The sequence below is a fragment of the Anopheles coustani genome, chromosome 2 (genome assembly GCF_943734705.1).
Source record: "Anopheles coustani chromosome 2, idAnoCousDA_361_x.2, whole genome shotgun sequence".
Lineage (NCBI taxonomy): Eukaryota > Metazoa > Arthropoda > Insecta > Diptera > Culicidae > Anopheles > Anopheles coustani.
Window position 1 is genome coordinate 51,874,717 of NC_071289.1, and position 12,868 is coordinate 51,887,584.

General features: G+C 39.6%; 3 protein-coding genes across 3 annotated transcripts; 1 reads left to right on the forward strand and 2 right to left on the reverse strand.

Annotated features, from left to right (window-relative positions):
- Positions 1 to 1,641: 1,641 nt before the first annotated feature.
- Positions 1,642 to 2,256, reverse strand: LOC131264600 (peritrophin-44-like). The gene has a single exon (XM_058266875.1). The coding sequence runs from the start codon at positions 2,254 to 2,256 to the stop codon at positions 1,642 to 1,644; it is 615 nt and encodes a 204-aa protein (XP_058122858.1).
- Positions 2,257 to 10,917: 8,661 nt separating this feature from the next.
- On the forward strand, positions 10,918 to 11,417 carry LOC131262804 (ATP synthase membrane subunit K, mitochondrial-like). The gene is made up of 3 exons (XM_058264881.1): positions 10,918 to 10,996; positions 11,069 to 11,150; positions 11,224 to 11,417. Exons 2-3 carry the CDS (start codon positions 11,070 to 11,072, stop codon positions 11,293 to 11,295), a joined length of 153 nt encoding a protein of 50 aa, XP_058120864.1. The 5' UTR covers positions 10,918 to 10,996; position 11,069; the 3' UTR covers positions 11,296 to 11,417.
- A 79-nt stretch (positions 11,418 to 11,496) lies between these two features.
- LOC131262803 (high mobility group protein 20A) lies at positions 11,497 to 12,698 on the reverse strand. Its single transcript, XM_058264880.1, has 2 exons — positions 12,375 to 12,698; positions 11,497 to 12,307 (listed from the first exon to the last, which is right to left on the reverse strand). Exons 1-2 carry the CDS (start codon positions 12,613 to 12,615, stop codon positions 11,574 to 11,576), a joined length of 975 nt encoding a protein of 324 aa, XP_058120863.1. The 5' UTR covers positions 12,616 to 12,698; the 3' UTR covers positions 11,497 to 11,573.
- Between the last annotated feature and the right edge of the window lie 170 nt (positions 12,699 to 12,868).

Here is a 12,868-nt window from a genome sequence, read left to right on the forward strand (position 1 = left end):
TTTACTCATGCGAGCGGAAAAGAGGAAATGACTTACCGTTTCCGTGATACAGTGCCAGATTTCACAAACAGCTCCTATCACATATTTAGGCATATGACAATAGTAATAAATTGACCATCCAGGCGCCTCATGATTCATCGTGTGATTTAACATGTCAACTAATGTAGGCCAACTTAAGGAATTATTGCAGGATTTGAACATAATCCTACAATTTAAGAAACCCAGTTACGATACCCAGCAACGATAACAATCAAAAACCTTAAAAACCTGTTAGCGACAAACTAAAAGCAATTGTTCTTTCGCATATTGTGAAATGACGAACACCCTCTTCAGAGATATATAACTGGAAAATATATTTTTACATTTTTATTTTACTTGGAATACATAGAACGAAATCAATTAGCTAATTTAACCATGTAGTTGCTGAAAATTGCAATGTGTGCTGTGTTAGTCACAATAAATTGTCAAGTGCCATTTGCGTACGATCTTTTTGCAACGATAGAGAATAGAAAACAGTAACAGAAACATGAGCATGAAGTCTTGCCTGGCACTGTAGTACTTTTTTATTTTTTTTTTTAAACTTTTCGTCGTATATAAAATTATTCAAATCAAATAGAAATCTCCAAAAATTACATATTACTACAATCATTTTTTTAACACGTTGATTGCCATAATTACCATTTTTGATAGGCAGCTGTTCTAAAAAGTTTTTGTCCCATAAGTAAATGAAAATGCCACATAAAAATTATAGCAATTCTTCTAAGGGAAGCTAAGTCTTTGCTTAGCCTCAGAAATCTTTCGGTTATAAACATTGTATAAACGAATTTAATAAAAAAGAGTGTACTAAAAAAGTGTGCTAAAAACGCATGGCGGTCAACGTGTCAACGTTAACTACGCTGGCTGTACATTTAACAACTTTAGACAATTAATTTAATACTAATACACATAGTGACATAGCAAAAATCATATTTTGTCTCGAATCCGTTAGCAGAAAATATGTTCGTGTCCAAATAAGTCAATAGATTTATGTTTGTTAAGTTACAAACATCAGTAATATCGAACAGAACTAAACATTTATGAAAAGGTATTAATGAAAATCGTTACGCTACATTTTGAAAATGGACTTTAAAAACATCCATGTACATATCAGATGTTTACCAGGTCCAAAGGCGTGTGGGAAAATTCAATTGTGTGGATGCAATATTTTTTCAGTTCGAACACCTTACAACTGTAAGCACGTATAAAATCAAACATACAGTGATAGTGCTTTTAAGAAAAAGGAGTATTATGCTATTTTTTTCGAATTCCTAAAAACCAACGAAGAAACAATTGAAGTTAGTACAGTTCTTTGAAGATATTTTGTAAGTGATGGTACTGAAAACTACATCGGCCAAAATGCCGGAGAAATGTACCAAAAAAGTTCAATTTTTTCCTTCATCTAAAAGTTTTTCCAATACAGCAGCCTGACTTCTTTTCAATATTTTTTATTATTCCTATAGATTTACAGACTTTAATTTATGACATACTACATCTTAAAGATAATGTCAATGACACACTTGTTGCCGGATCGTACGGCTCTGCGCTAAATATCCTAACTGGTTTGGCACGCGCCAAATGAGATTTAATCAGCCTTTGCTCAGTTCAGGGCAGGGCACAGCTCACACGTTCCGCCAGGTCACACCGTTCGTTCGTCGAGTCCCAGTGTAGTCCAGGTGCGCAGAAATGCTGCACGGCCGTTCCGGCGCGACAGATAAAGTACTCATCGCACCGGTCCACACTCGGCAGAAACACGACCACGGTCGGGTTATCTTCCGTTGGGCAGAGTTTCTGCACGTTCTCCTCGCAGTTGACACGCGCCTCCGGGTTGCAGGTCTTCATCCTGCGATCGAACGCGTAACCGTCGGTGCACTGGCCGACGTACGACACTCCCTCGGAGCAGGTGATGAACTGGTTGCAGTTCTGCGGATGCGGCAGAAGCTGTACTCCCGTCTGCTCCTGGCAGATGTGGCACGTCACTTTGTTCGGATGATCACAAAGTTGCTGCAGCTCGTTGTAGTAGAACTCGCCCGGGCAGTTGTTGTACGAGCCCATCCCATTGCGGCAATAGTAGTAACCCTGGCAATCGCGCACATCGCGAACGAAGTATCCGTCCGGAACCCCGGCGCAAACACCTGCCTGTCCGATGGCATCGCTAGAAGCTCCAAGGGCCAGGAAGGAGGCAACAGCCGCGACTATCAGCAGTTTGGTTGAACTCATATTTAATTCAATTAGCTTAGTTCGGTCGGATTTGAAGGATTGCAACAATAAACTTATTTGAGCTTCCTGGTGATACTGGTTAACAAAACAAAATGTGGTCCTTTATATTTGGACTTAATCTATCTTCGTGGTGATATCACGAAGTCCTTATCTCACTGTTACTGTTTACTGCCAAAGTATGGCCTCGTAATGCTTCCTACCGACGTCTGAATGAGTCTGCCTACGATTTACTACCATTGCTAATCACCTTATCAATCTCCCTACTGTGGTCTACTCCCATCGTCAGTGGTGTGAGCCAAAGGCATGATTTATAAAAAGCATCTCATCGTGATTAGTTGTAAATTTACACGGCGATGAAGACTTAATCGTTTTATTTTTAAGTCAATTGAAACAGAACTCCAATGCATAAACAATTGCTGTGTCCCACCACCTGGAACACGGACCATCAGTCTGCATAAGCTGTCTGCTCTATTTGTTGCGGAACATACCTGCAATCCAAATTACTAGTACTATGGGTATGATCAAAAATATATGGGTAAATCAAAACTTTGGGTATGTGTGCACGTACCTTGCTGTTTTGAGTTTCATAGGACAACTTGTGTACTCCGGGTTCATGAATTTCAGATTTCTATACCGACCTGCTGGTGCTGACCGTACGACCGTACGTTAAGCAAACTTTTCCCACTTTCCACTCCCAAACACGGTCGGTCAAGTAACTTTTTCCTGCTCCTGGTAGATAAGGCGACGATTACAATGCTGTGCTAGCCCGGATGACATGTTTCTAGGCAGTCTGTCCACACGTACCACCAGACGCGTGCTCGACGTACGCGATCCTGTCGCCGGGGGTGCAAAGAATAGGGTTGAGAGTAATTTTAATAATTGAATAATCCTAGCTAAACTTTCTTCAAGCCCTGGCCCTGTCACCGTCAGCTACTGGTGAGTACACACATTGCACATCGGCATTACACGTTGCGAAACGGCGGCCAGCTGGAACGTTAATTGTTTCTGAAGAAGCGCTACTGGTTCGGGACCCAAGTAACATTTTAAGTTTTATCATGGTTCTAACGATGTTGTTCATGCTCATCATTAAGTCTCATCTTAAGAGTAAAATATCTTAAAGGCTGTGATAAAACCTTCATAAACCCGTTTTAAGTGTAAGAGGGCCCACTCTACAGAACGTTGTCAAAACCATCCCTTAAAACCTTTTCTAGACCAAAAATCACTTATTGGTTTTAAGAGAAGGTTTTAAGAAGGACTTAACAGCGTATTTACAGGCTCTTCAAGTCTACTAAGATTTTAGACTTAATGAGCAGTTTTATAGCTATCCTCAAAAGGTTTTAAGGATGTCAAAATTATTAAAACTATTTTGCCTGCTGAGAAACCTCTATAAAACCAATTGGACTTGGTACACCCATGTTAAAACATTGATAAAACTTGTAGAAGTCTAATAGGTCTTGGAAATGTTACTTGGGGAGTTAGTGCCAGCTCAGGAACGTTTCACCAGACTCGTATATCATTGTGCTTCACGGTTTAACAACGTTCAGTGTTGGACGTTAGTGAAACCCTTTCGTATGAAACCCTGGCGGATGAGTGAGATGATTGTGAGATGTGTATGTTAAAATTATTCTGAATCACTTATCGAACTGACCTTCGCGACCTAATGAGTCGTTTTTCCATGCCTTATCTTGTATTAAAATCAAAACCAAAGCATACAAAGTTGACTTTTCTATCCAACATTTATTTTAAAGCTTAGCATCTGGTAATTTACGTTTTATTGCTTAGTATACAGCACACATATTTAAAAGCTTGTTTAGTAAAATGAAACATTACACAATTAAAGCTTTTTTAAGAACCTGCATGATAATCTACCCAAAGTCTGCCAAATTCACAAACTTAATAGGACAATTTTTTTCCTGTAATTTTGAATTAGTTTATCACTGTCTTCTTGGCGTAACGACCTCTTGGTCATGCCTGCCCGTTAAGGGCTTATGAGACTTGTTTCCCTGTTGTACGTGGATAGTCAGTCCTCTCGTACAGGAGAGGGTCCGGTCTCGGCTGGGATTCGAACCCACGCCGTCCAGGTGGTGAGCCCCGGCGCTCATGGGCCGATTTTCTAACCGGCGCTACCGCTCGGCTGTCGCGGACCCCCATACAGTATATCACTGTAGCAACGTTAGAAATGTTGAAAAGAAAACATAAGATTTGTTTTAATTTTTAAACTCGATTTCTGGTGGAAGAAACAAAATTCAAATATTTACCTTACTAAGAGAAATACGGTTAACCAGATGAAATAGAAAATGTTAATAAATATCGTATTTTTCCTTGTATAACGACCCCCCGTGTATAACGACCAAACAAAAAAAAATTCAATGTTTATGAAACAAATTGAAAGTTGTTTTTTATTTTCATCAGTTGTATCAATGTCATACGTGTTTTAACCTCCACTCTATGATCGATTCGAAAAGTTACTACCCGTCTATAAGGACCCCCTAATCGGACTTTGATCATTTTTGAACTAAAAGGGGGTCGTTATACACGAAAAAATACGTTAATTTCCAACTCACATTATTTCAGCATCTTCAAAATGATAGTTTTTAAAATTATGTACTCCATATGTTGTGTAGTTTTATGTTCGTTCGAAAAATACGGTAATTTCCCACGCACATTATTTCAACATCTTCAAAACGATAGTTTTTAAATTTACGTACTCCATATGTTGTGTAGTTTTATGTTCGTGTAACGCTTATTGTTTTTTATAAGGAGTTGTTCTTAAGTTGTGAAATTAATACTTTCCTAGAATAGCTCAAGCTATAACAAATGTTGAAGTAAAATATCGCAATCAAACATAAATTCATGAAGTACCTCAATATGTTACTTAAGTAATACGTTAATTAACGTATACTGATCGCAATTAGATTGTTAATCCTTGCATTCTGGTTGAGGAAACAAAAATAAAAACATCCTCACCAGGGCTTATGTGGGGCAGAATGAACTGCTCTAAAAATACAATAAAAAATAAAAACACACAAAAAAGTGCAAAGCACACACATCAAGTTTTTCAAATTTATTCAGTACGGCAAAGTCCCCATACAACTCACAAATTATGAATTTAAGATATTTCATATTGGAAAATATACATCATCAAAATTGGAATTAAAAGTTCATTTAACTGAATTTCTTGACATAGTTTACTTTTTTATAGCTTCACAGATTCTCAAAAAGTATAAAATTGCAATAAATAGCTCTTATTAAAAAAATCGTCCAGCCTCACTATCTGAGCCAGCTGGCCCCACAATTAAAAACAAAACTTGAAAAAGAGTGCTTTTAAAAATCGTCGTTTTGATATCAATCTAAGAGTTTTAATGTCGTTTCATTATTTTTAGGTAGCAGAAGAAAGGGTAGAGATTCGATCTGTGAAAATCAAATTATTTTCCTTAAATAATGATAATGATAAGTCCCACTATTTACCCCTACATAGGTCTGAGGGATAATAGACTGCGAGAAATTTATATTTTCCGCTTGAGGTGGATATTAGTTCCTCCCCTTACCTTACAACCTTTAAATCATCTTTACTTTTATATTTGTCTGTTTTAAAACCGTATCACCGTGTTGAGGAGACAATAATGCTTTGTATTGTATACTTTTTTTTCGAATGGACTATAAGTGGAAGCGGGTCTCGAACCCAGGTTTACCAAGAAAGAAGCTGTAGTCTTCCCGAGAATCCAGAATAAGGAAATAAGTTAAAAATTAAAAGAAACTATCTGTAACGAAACGGATTGTCCAGCCGAGCGCGAAGGTAAACTCGACTGAGTGCGTCCTCGTTCTGACGCGAGAATCTTCACCGGATTTGGAGGTCCTTCGATTTCGGTATCAACGTGTTCGGCCCGTGTTGTGACGTGCCAACAACGGTGCAAACAACGTGTGATACTTCGATCTGGAGTTACGGTAAACCGGGAACCCGGTCCGCAGCGTGACTTGCCGCTAACGGAGAGGTGTTCCAACGAGTTATCCTTAACTCTTTTCGGACAAGGAGTGTTGGGAATGCTTGTCAGCGTGACCGGTCCGAGCCGTGACTTGCCGACAACGGAGAGGACCACGCAGAAGCGGGAAACTTATTGAATCTTCTAAAGTTCCGTCCGAGCCGTGACTTGCCGACGTCGGAGAGAAGCCTTCAGAATTTTCTCTAAGTTTTTTAGGAAGGTTCTTACGAGAAGCCGGTCTGCAGCGTGACGTGCCGCTGAACAGAGCAGAATCTAGCGTAAGATTGGAAGGGTTTCGGGGTATTTCGGATTTAGAACTTGAGCAAGAATTTCGGTACTTTACTCGTAGGTGTCCTGGTGAAAATAACTAGTTTATTCAAATTTTCGAGCGCTTATAAACTATTTCGGTTACATTTGATCAATAAGTGTAAACAAGATAGAAGATCTCGCTCTAATTCCAGATTGCCCCCTGCGCATCGTGAGAAAGTTACGCGGTATTCTGTTCCTGTCACGCGTCCTTTTTTCCTAAACGTCTCACTTTCTCCTAATGAGAAAACGAGGGGTCGCAGCGTCGATCGATATCGACCCACTTGACGCTTCGTCGCTCGATCACGTTGATCGCGCTAAGATTTTAACCCTTCATCGCGTGGGGCGTCTGGTTATCGTCACGCTGGCGTGGCTATGCTGGGGTTCGTAAGTTTATCAATCGTGTGAAACATTTTGGTTAATACCCTGGAGGCAGAAAATGTCACGCGACGCGTAAAAATGTTGTAAACCCCGCGCATTTAGCGCGCATTTGCCGCGCATTGTGACAGTGAAATGCGCGGGTCTGAGATACCCTCGTGGGCAATTTGCGCATGCGCATGGGTCAGTAATGGCGGCCCCCGAGTACCCTGTATAGTGATGGTCATCATAAAAACATAAGTCCGCCAGTTCCGTAATATTTATATCATTATATATTTATTTAGGATTATCATACGTTAACGACACTGCTTAAGACTATTTTTAATGATAAATTTCACTGAATATCACTACCCTACACACCACACTTGCACACTAGGGAATATCAATGTCGAAAAGATCTTCTGATGCACATCCGAGCAGCGGGATCGGGATCCAAAACAAACTTCCGACGGAAGATGCCCTAGAAATGAAAATAGAGAGGAATTAAATTATTATTGATGTTGATACGCAATAATTGATGAAATACTTATCTTGTTTTGTTTTCCATCGATGAATTCTGCGAGATCGGATCGGACGCCGCCAGCAGCAGTACCTCTCCATGCGGAAGAGTAGCGATGTAAACAACACTACAACTTCCATTTTTGGGCTGAATATGAGCCGTAAACGAAACACATGCACAATTTCTTCAGTCTTATTTGTAAAGTTCACTAAATAACACTGAAAACATCATTATTTTACGCACTTTTTTATCACTGCGCTCGACGCGCACCAAGCGGTCCCGGCGGCTGCCATCACTGAACGCTCCCCTGACAGCTTGACTGTGAGCGTGGGTTTGAGACTATGGTGGCCAAAAATAAGTGTGATCGTTGAACAAAAATAGCGTCTGACGAATGTGTATCTGTCCTAATTTTTTTTAAATTAGGTAATGTATTTTTGTACGCGGTTGAGGTTTCACCTATTCAACAATTGCATAAAAAATCGGTGAAAAAAATAATTTATCCACCCACAATAAACTTTGTCCATGGGACAACCAAATCCCATAATAGTGTAGGCTGTTTGGCTTTGCATTGTAAATCTGGTCGGAGTGTGAATTTGATTTTCATTGTTATTTTCAAATATATGGACGTAAATCATATTTAAATGATGGAATCAAACGCATAATCTCTTTTCTGTGTTTATTTCCGTTGTAAAATGTGCTGAAATTATTTCAAGTGCATTATGGACATGTTTTTTAACTTTTTTAATCTGTTTAGTCTTACAAATACGTTTAGAATTTGACAAATTGATTGATCATTGATCAAATCGACGTTATTTATTTAAGTTTTGCAAAAATGAAAACGGTTTGAAAAATTGACTAAGTCCCAAAAGAGCGAGTACGAAAATCCGGGGTCGAAGGTGGGAGTAGGATGGCCTGCTGAGTGTATCAACGGTGTTGCACATCGTTTGAAAAGTATGGGCCAATGAGGGGTGGAAACGGGTGGAGACGGGAGAGACGTAGACGTGACACGGAATTTTGAGTTACCGCTGCCAGCAGGGTAATTGACCTTTTTTGGTCTCTCGAGCGCATGCATGCTCGTTCTCTTGCGACATCATGCATTGTCGCTTATTCCTAAAAGATCTCACGTGGCTTCAATGCTCACGATTGTATTCCTACTTGCTATGCACGCATAGTTTTCCATCTGGAAAACATCAAATATTTCGGGTTTTCCTAAATTGCGTCATTCTCGCTCCTTCTTTCTTTGTCCCATCCTTCTTGTTCTAACTTTTCTCGTCTTGTGATGGAAGAATTTTGTCCCATAAAATTTCCCATTTTCTCTACTTTCTTATACTTTGTTTTTCTACTCGCGGTCAGGGGTAAAATTTTTCTATCCGTTGGTATCACGAACAAAACATATCGTCCGTCAGTAACACTATCACTATTGGAACTAGAAATTATTACTAACTAAATGGTGAGAAACGTCTTTTTTGTAGAAAACATATCATTTCGCATAATAAAATATGTTTTTACATGTGTACAGCATTCGTGAGTGACGAAAATCGCCAGAACTACAGATCAATATTCCTCTGTAACCAAACTGAGCCACCACGCTTAAAATAATAATGGGTATAATCTAAATGTCTCACAACATTCAACATGATCACTCCATGATACAGCCGCTACCGGCCAGCTCTGTCGTACGCTCCTCGAACTTTGTCTTGTAAGCCCGATCGTTGGCTTCTGTGCCAATACGTTCAGCTTTCGCTCCGATTCGCTCGTCTTGTTCGTTGCTGAACAAGGTGACTAAACCAAGCTAAACAACTCGCGAAGGTTTATAGAGCATCACAGTCAAGGTGTATAGTTTTGGTGTCAAAAAAATAAAAAAATAATGGCCGTCGTAATGGCAGTAGAATTGATTGAAGTAATAATTTTTATACGCATCATTAATCACTTGAAAAAATCTTTAACAAATACACAATTTGGTCAATTCTACTGCCAATACGACGGTCTTTGATTTTTTATTTGTTTGATACCAAAACTATACACCTTGACTTCGATGCTCTTTAAACCTTCGCCAGTTGTTTAGCTTGGTTTAGTCACCTTGTTCAGCAATGAACAAGACGAGCGAATCGGAGCGAAAGCTGAACGTATTGGCACAGAAGCCAACGATCGGGCTTACAAGACAAAGTTCGAGGAGCGTACGACAGAGCTGGCCGGTAGCGGCTGTAAAGCTGGAAGTGCAAGCAAAAAATCAAACGCGGTTAGTAAAATAACAAAATAAATGCTACTCTTCTCGGATGTGGGTAAAATCGAATAAACCAGCTAGTTTTATTTATTTTTCATGACAGGCAAGAAAAGATTACCGTGAAGAAGCGTGTTATTTGATTATGTTTGATTAAAAAACATTCTAATTTTTCATAGTTGAATCCCTAAACATCTTTGTTATGTACGAAAAATGAGAAAAAAACATTTCAAACTTATCAATTTCTTGTAAAATAAGGTTTTCGTAGGATCTTTTGGTTTTGATTTTGTTGACTATAGTGGGGCAAGATAGCCCGAACGATGCAGAAGGATGCGACGATACATGGGGCAAGACGATCTAAAACAAACAGGAGAAGTACCAAGGTTGCTTGTTGAAAGGCTAGTCTATGCAGCGGTTGAAGTAAACAGTCCGATATTGAACCCGTATAACCCACATTGGTTTGAATTGTGCGGCTCAATTCAGCTAAAAACATATTGGTCCATCTTACCCCTCCGGGGCACCTTGCCCCACTTTCTCCTATACACATGATATGACGGATTGGGGTTCGGATTCGGAGATCCGGATCTCAGTCAGGATTTGAATCGAAAGATGTCAATCCAAGATGATTAAATACTGAATTGATGACTTTTAACCCGTTCACGACCAAGGGACATATTGTTCCCATCTCCAAAACTCGTTACTGTTTGTTCAAAACGATACTTTTGAAACGAAACATCAAAGAAAACATTATGTCAAAGGCGGCAAATGTCTTTCTGAACGAATAAACAAAACAGAAATAGAACTAGGCCAGTGAGGATATTTTGGCCCATGTACACTTTTGCACCGAAAATAAAATTGTTTCACGTACTCAAAAAATTCAAGTAATGTTTGCATAATTCCTAAAATCACTCAAAGCTTAAGAAAAACATTATTTCAGAATTGTTTACGCAGTGGTTGCTTATATCTCAAGGTGGGCGAACTATCTGCTTACAGCATGATTTGTTGAAAAAGCGACAGCTTCGTAGTTTTTACGATTTTCTCGAAAAATATTTATGCAATCGCCCCCAAATTTAGTATATAACTAGAATAGATCGATATTAACACTATAAAAAAGTTAAGGCGCATCATTATTTGAAATCAGTGTAATAATTGATCTCCTTTCTAGTGTGCGAAAATTACATACATGGGCCAAAATGCCTTCACTGAACCTAGTGTGTCTTTAGCTTGGTACAGACAAAATCGCGACACGAACAAAATCTACATTACATAACCTGCACCGCAGAAGTTTGACATTTCGATTCCGACTTTTTCTTTACTGTTCCAGTCGTAAGCTACCGTAATCGCTCTTCAAATTAAGTAAGTAGCATCTCATTATTCCTATTTCTGGATAAATATAGCAATACATATTCATTCCTTTACCTGTTTCAGAATGGCTGGTGGAGGTGATGAAAGCAAATTGACCGGACTTTCCCGTTATTTCAACGGCGAAACCATGCGAGGCCGCGCTAATGTACGTCCATAACAACATCTCGCTCGTCATCTGTTTCGCCTAACTAATCAGTATTATTTCTTCATTCTCTCAGGTAGCCAAAGCTACCTACGCATCCATCGGTCTTCTGATTCTGTATTTCTCACTCAAACCCAGCAAGAAGTAGACGCACATACCAGTCTGAGAAGATGGAAGTCTACTTTTCTTAAGATGTGTGAGCGTTGCTTAAGCATGGCAGTGAAAATGAAAATACATTATGCAACAGTTGAGTAAAATCTAGCACCTCAAGTTTAGTGTCCTATTTCACTGAAAGGAAAGGAATCGACAATCCATAAAACCCTAGAAACACTCAAGAAAAGCCATGAAGTCTTCCAATTACACACCTTTATTCCGCCCAGAACATTGCATCGCAATTGGACTAGGACATTCTTATTCTAAGATCGCTTAAAGTGTAAGGTTGTGGAGATCTAGTTTACGAATGATGTCTTTTGCCTTGTTCAATGTATGTCCTTGCGTGCTGGAGTCCGCCATTTGATGCAAATCCGCCAAATACTGATCAATATTTTCTGTCGTTGCTCCTGGACACTCGCTACCTAAAGGTAATGCCTGCAAGGAGTTGGCTAAAGTAGTTCTCAATTTCAAAAGATACTTTTCTAAGACCGCATTCCGCTCGTCTAGATTTTTCGTCTCACTCTCCAACTTGAGTACTCCATTTTCCATGTTTTCTACGTGCTTTTCTAGAACTGAATTTTGCTGCTCGTAGTCTATATTTGACTTTCGCAGTGTACGTAATTCTGAGTCGACCACTTTGTTATGGTCCAGGAAATCCTCTGTGAAGATGGGAATATCATAATCTCCTCGTCGAATTACCTTTTGCTCTACCTTCCCATTCAGATAGGGTACCGTAGGAGTGGGTGTCTTTGGAGCCAAGTTAGGCTTACTAGCCGCTGTGTCATTCGGTTTAGCATGCGCTTTAGCTTCATTGCTTAATTTATATTCAGAAATTTCCTTGTTGTATCGCTCCTTATCCGCTTCGGCCGCTTCCAAGTAGGGCTTTTTCTTCTCCTCCGAAAGCTTCGACCACTCTTCCGCCAGTATTTTTGTAACTTCGATTGGCGTCAAGTTTGGGTTCTTCTGCCGCACCGACTCTCTGATCTCGTTCATGTAGCGGACGTAGCCTACAATATCAAAGATCATTTTAGCGAAGGTAGATAAATATCACAAATGATACCAGTCAACACTTACCAGTCAAAGGATGTTTTGGCGCATTCACATCTTTAGGCATTTTCTGCCGCTTTCGTTTCTTGGTTACCTTTTTAATGGGTGATTGTTTAGGTTTTGCTCCACTTCCGCTAGCCACTGTCCCGCTGCTATTTTCTGGCACTTCCTCATTCTTCTTATCTTCTGAAGCAAGTGCTACGTCGGTGTTGGATTCGGCCACCACGGATTGTTCCTTCTCCGGCTTTTCCAAATTTTCTTTATCCATTGCTGATCGACCGTACTCTCGTTAATAGAATTATTTAAGTTTTTGATTTACTGCTTGCCGCTAGTTATCCAGAAGTTAAATGTTTGACGCTTGTCGCATTTGTTTACAGTGTGAAGTTGTATTTGTCAGTGGTGTTCATAGTTACGAATGTAGCAGGTTAACTAAGTGATATACATTTTCCTTAACCTTCAGGTCTACGACCAAAAATACCTACGTTAACATACGACCGCCTACCCGGGTAGGCCATACGTTT